The sequence below is a fragment of the Artibeus jamaicensis genome, unplaced genomic scaffold (assembly GCF_021234435.1).
Source record: "Artibeus jamaicensis isolate MK-2021 breed Jamaican fruit bat unplaced genomic scaffold, CSHL_Jam_final scaffold_537, whole genome shotgun sequence".
NCBI classification, from domain to species: Eukaryota; Metazoa; Chordata; class Mammalia; order Chiroptera; family Phyllostomidae; genus Artibeus; species Artibeus jamaicensis.
The window spans coordinates 43,978,770-43,984,067 of NW_026522047.1; the positions used below are offsets into that span (position 1 = coordinate 43,978,770).

A 5,298-nucleotide genomic window follows, 5' to 3' on the forward strand; every position below is an offset into this window, starting at 1 on the left:
CAGTCTGCATGTCCGCCAACATGCACAGGGGTCCCTTTTCTCCACATCCTCGCCAACACTTGCCATTTGTTAATTTATTGGTGATGGCCATCCTCACAGCTGTGAGGTGATATCTCATTGTGATTTTAATATACATTTCTCTGACGATTAGTGACACTGAACATCCTTTCATATGTCTGTTGGCCGTCTGTATGTCCTCTTTGGAGAAGTGTCTATTCAGGTCTTCTGCCCACTTTCTAATTGGTTGTTTGTTTTTCTGGTGTGAAGTTGTGTGAGTTCTTCATATATTTTCCATAGGAGCATTTTATCAGAGGTATTGTTTGAAATATCTTGTCCTATTTTGTTGGTTGCTTCTTCGTTTGGTTGATGGTTTCCTTGGCTGTACTGCTGGTTGTTTTAACCCAAGTTACATGTTGAGTTTAATGCTTGCAAGGCTTTGTTCCAAGATTGTGAACGGCACAAATCTAAATATGTTTTAAAAACATGGACAACTCTTTAACACTTGCTAAGCACCGGTCCTGACTGCTTGGCTGCCCCTTTCTTGTCCACACTGCTCCGCCTCCTGCACAGGAACACTCTTCTCAGCGCAACTCGGGTCTCCGCTCGGAAGCCACCTTCACAGAGACCGAGAGCCCCCAGAAACCCCCAGATTAAAACGCCTCCCATCTGTCTCTCCCCGTCGCCCTTCATCATGCTTTGAAGTCCTTCTCACCATTGGTTATTATCTGGCACATTGATTTTTTGTTTATTTATTGTTGCTTTTCCTGCTGGGCTGGGGGTTGTTTTATGTTCTGTTGTTTAATTTTATTGTTTAGCTAACATCAGTGAAACTACCCTTTTTCTGGTGTGCAATGCTTGGAATTTTATCCTACGTGTAATTTTGTGGGACCTGAAGACATAGAGCGTTATTTAATTTTTTTTTTGCACTTTCAAAGCGAAATACCGTTGCTCTGATATCTGGATAGAGAACATTCCGCCCCACCCCCCAAAACATACTTTCTTGTACTAAAACTTTGTAGTCACAGAAAAGGATTATTTTTCTTTTGCTTAGTGCTCTATTGCCAGTGCTTAGAACAATAGCTGTACTTGAATAGATAATTGGTAAATATTTTATGAATGAATGAATGAATGAATGATTGAATTGATGCCAACAAATATTGGAAGTTGATATTGTAAAGGCTACCAGGAAAAACTTCTCCTGGAGTTTAACTTCTTAACACAAAACGAGAGAGAGAGTCTGGCCAACAGAATTTGGAGAGTTTTATTGGTGCTGGGCATCTCTCATTACATAGAGGAGAAAGGGAGCTAAATAAGGGCTTCAGCTCAAGCTGGATACAGAGAGAAAGGTTTTCACAAAATTCTCTGATCTGCCAAGTGCTAATAATTTCCCAAGCCTCTGGGTCTTCCACCCTTGTTCATCAGCACACTAATTACTTTCAGGCATGAGGGAGGGGAATGGGGGGAACTTCCCAGGACAGAGAGTTGTGGTTCAGCAGTTACTTGATTTTTGGTTATTAAAAAATTTTTTTTCACCAGAATCATGGGATGGGTTCCCCATGGCAAATCCCAATATTCTTAACTTCTGGGTTTCATTCATCAGAATGCCCACCAGAAAGCTTTATTTTTTTCAACCTACAACAGGGCCAGGTCTAGAGGTCTGTTTGGCCCACAGAGAAAGTCTAATGTAACCCTCCTCGGAAAGAAAATAATGTAAGCAAATTAAATGCGCGATTATCCAAAATCTCCCTGCTTAAGAGGATGTCCCCTCCACAGCACCACTTGGAAACGTCTGGTCCCATTTAAAGCCACCGCATAATCCATTTGAGTTGTAAGTATCCATGTGAGTATGAGGATTACTTCACAACAGACATAAATAAATTTACTGCCTTTATGGGGACTTCAGAATGGGGAGATGAATGAGACTGCCAAGAAACATACTGTGGTGTGTGACACAAGACATGCTCACAAGGAATAGCTCTCATTTCTGCCACAAGCAGTGTCACTCCTCGAATGCATCCCACAGACCTGTGGTGACTGAGACCTAGGCCTCGACTTCCTTCTGATTTAAAGTCATGGTTCCATGGATTGTATCACCCTCGATATCTATCCTCTGGCTCTGAAGACACGCGGGTCAGGTGGTGGCTCCTGACGTTCCTAGAGCGTGGTCTGAATCTCCTTGTCCCTGCGCCTCCCACAACGCCCCCCTGGCACAGCCCATCTCACCCCCACCCGACGGTAGGGTAGGGGTGAGGGCAGGGGGGGCATGCTTCTCGCTCACATCCTCCTTGACTTTGGCCTCTGGGCATCAAGTTAATTGCTTGCTTCTTATGAGCAAGACCAAACTCTTGGGTTTATCCTAAAACTCTTCTCGGTGTGGCATTTCCCAAGCCATTCACCAGAATGGGATTTTCCACACCACAGATGGATTCTTCTTTCTCTTTCTCTTGCTCTCTCACATTTCACACACTGTTTTCTCTATCTCAGACACTCTTACTCCTCATATTGGCCTCCACAATTTTAAAGGACCATCGGATCCTTCAGGAGAAGACCCTGCACTCCAGAGTCTGTCGAACGCCCCTGCTGTATTCTACCCTCCCCACGTGTACATACTCCATTCTGTTCTGTTTCATTACACGCCTGGGGTCTATTTCCACACTCCATTACAGGAATCTTCCAAACTGCAGGCACTGTGTCTCTCCCACTCACCACACCACGGCCAGCGCCTACATGAAGTTCATAGTAGGTACTCCATAAGTATTTGCTGAGGGCTCAATGGAGGCTGAGCCGTGGAAAACCCCATCCGGTAGAACTAGACTGATTCTTCTGGGAATATGGCCTAAGACACACACAAAAGGACTTTTAGTGGTCTCAGTAACTGAGGAAATAGTGACAGGGTCATCTTAAGGTTTTCTTTTAAACTTCTGCCATTCAGAACTCAAAGTGGTTACTCTTCCAACCCATGCAATTCCAGATTTTGGCCCCCAAACACGGATGTCTGTGTCTTACTCCCCAGGAACTCCCAGGTGTCCTGATGGCTAGGAAGATGGAGTGATTTTTCTGTAGATGAGCTTCCTCAGGGCCCCCTTGAGGTCTTTGTTCCTCAGGCTGTAGATAAAGGGGTTCAGCATGGGGGTGACCGCAGTGTACATTACAGCAGAGGCTTTCTCCTTCACAGCCGTGCGGACAGATGAAGGGCACAAATAGACCCCAATGGTGGTCCCATAGAAGAGGGCGACCACAGAGAGGTGGGAGCTGCAGGTGGAAAAGGCTTTCTTCCTGCCACCTGCAGAGGGGACCTGCATGATGGCCACGATGATGCGAGCATAGGAGGCCAGGATGCAGATGAAAGGTGTGGCTATCACCATCCCGGCCACGATGAGCACGAAGATCCTGTTCACCAAAGTGTCGGTGCAGGAAAGTCTAAGAAGGGGAGTGAGGTCGCAGAAGTAGTGAGGAACCTTGTTGCCACAGAAAACCAGGCGTGCCATCAGGAGGATGTGTGTGAGGGAGATGAAGCAGGAAAACACCCAGGGGACACCGACCAGCAGGCCACAGACGCGTGGGCTCATGATGGTGGAATAGTGTAAGGGGTGACAGATAGCCACGAACCTGTCATAAGCCATCACAGCAATTAAGACAGTGTCAACAATGCCAAAAAAGTGGAAAAAGTACATTTGGGTCAGGCAGCAAGGATAGGAGATGGACTTGTTCTTAGTTTGAATGTTCACCAGCATTTTGGGGACAGTGTTGGTGACCAGGCCAAAATCAACCAAGGACAGGTTGGCTAAGAAAAAGTACATGGGCGTGTGGAGGTGGGAGTCCGAGCTGATGGCCAGGATGATGAGCAGGTTCCCCACCACCGTGACCACATACATGCAAAAGAACAGAGCAAAGAGCAGTGTGTCCACCTCTGGTTTTTCTGAAAGTCCGAGCAGGATGAATTCAGATGTGCTGGTGTGGTTCCTCGGGTCCATGGGCATGATTCCTCTGGAGGTATTGAAAAGGGGAAGTTATGTGGGTGATACAGAGATGATTTCAAAAGATTAGGCAAGATCACACCCAACTGCCCATTGGGGTTAATTACGATATCAGCTTATACACTTGTCACCTCTTAGACTACGGATGGAGCGTTGAAAGCAAACCACATGCCGAGGCTTCCTTCCAAAGTCCGTCTCTGAACATCCCTGTTCCAGACAAAGACTAGACAGTATGTCATGTGTGAATCCTTGCTGGGGAAAAAAAAAAAAACTACTAAAGACTAACTTCAGGGTAAAATCAATGAAATCCAGAAAGAAGAGATGTCCAAGTAGCAATAGTCAGTCAAGAAATCAGTATACAAAAGGGAAACCGCTAAACACCCAAAATTTATTTATAAAAAATTGTGAACTTATTCTCACATGTTTAAACTTCAGTCACCTTCAACATGCTCTCCATTTGATGCAATACACCCATCGAGATGTTTTTTCCACTGCTCAAAATAGTTTTTGAATTCGTCAATTTTGATGACTTTTAGTGCTTTTGCTGTTTTTTTGTTTTACCACTTCCACATCAGCAAAAGGTTTCCCTTTGAGGACTTTTTTTCAATCTGAGAAACAAAAGCAGTTGCTCAGGGCGAGATGGGGTGAATAGGAAGGGTGGGGCACAAGGGTCATACTGGGGTTTTTTTGGTCAAAAACTGCTGAACACTCAGCACTGTGTGGGCAGGTGCACTCATAAATCACCCATCATGAAATGGGCAAATGTGTTGAAACTCACTGAAGCCAAACACAGCCTCTCATAACAACACCAGCTCGTACACGGATACAGATGGATTCCTAGAACACTCACCTAGCAGAGGAAGCCTGTACTACAAGGGGCCTGCTCTACAGAAGACAATTCTGTTTTTTTTAAGGGTCCCTCCTTGTGTATGTAGAAAAATATGAAAACATTGAGTTTCAAAATAGTTCATTATTGTAATGAGAATGTGCATGTAAACAAGGTAGATGAAAAATGAGGCAGAAATAATATTAAGACAAGAAGAGAAATTAGAATAAAAGCTGTAAGATTCTTGTACTGAGTTGCAGGAGAATGGAAATACTGAGTATTTTGCACTTGCTATATAAAGCATACATAATTAAAGTTTAGGTGTAACCACTAAAACTAACAAGTACAAAACATATCACTTCTAAATTATAATAGGGGCACAGCAGAAATAAAGAGATTTATAACCAAACCATTTTCAGGAAAGGAGGTGGAAACCACAGACCACAGGAGTAACAGCAATTGTCTAAATGCCTTAACCAGTCGCTAAAGAAAAGG

General features: G+C 44.3%; 1 protein-coding gene across 1 annotated transcript; it reads right to left on the reverse strand.

Annotated features, from left to right (window-relative positions):
- Positions 1-3,035: 3,035 nt before the first annotated feature.
- Positions 3,036-3,980, reverse strand: LOC119056014 (olfactory receptor 24). Its single transcript, XM_037154332.2, has one exon. The coding sequence runs from the start codon at positions 3,978-3,980 to the stop codon at positions 3,036-3,038; it is 945 nt and encodes a 314-aa protein (XP_037010227.2).
- Positions 3,981-5,298: the final 1,318 nt, after the last annotated feature.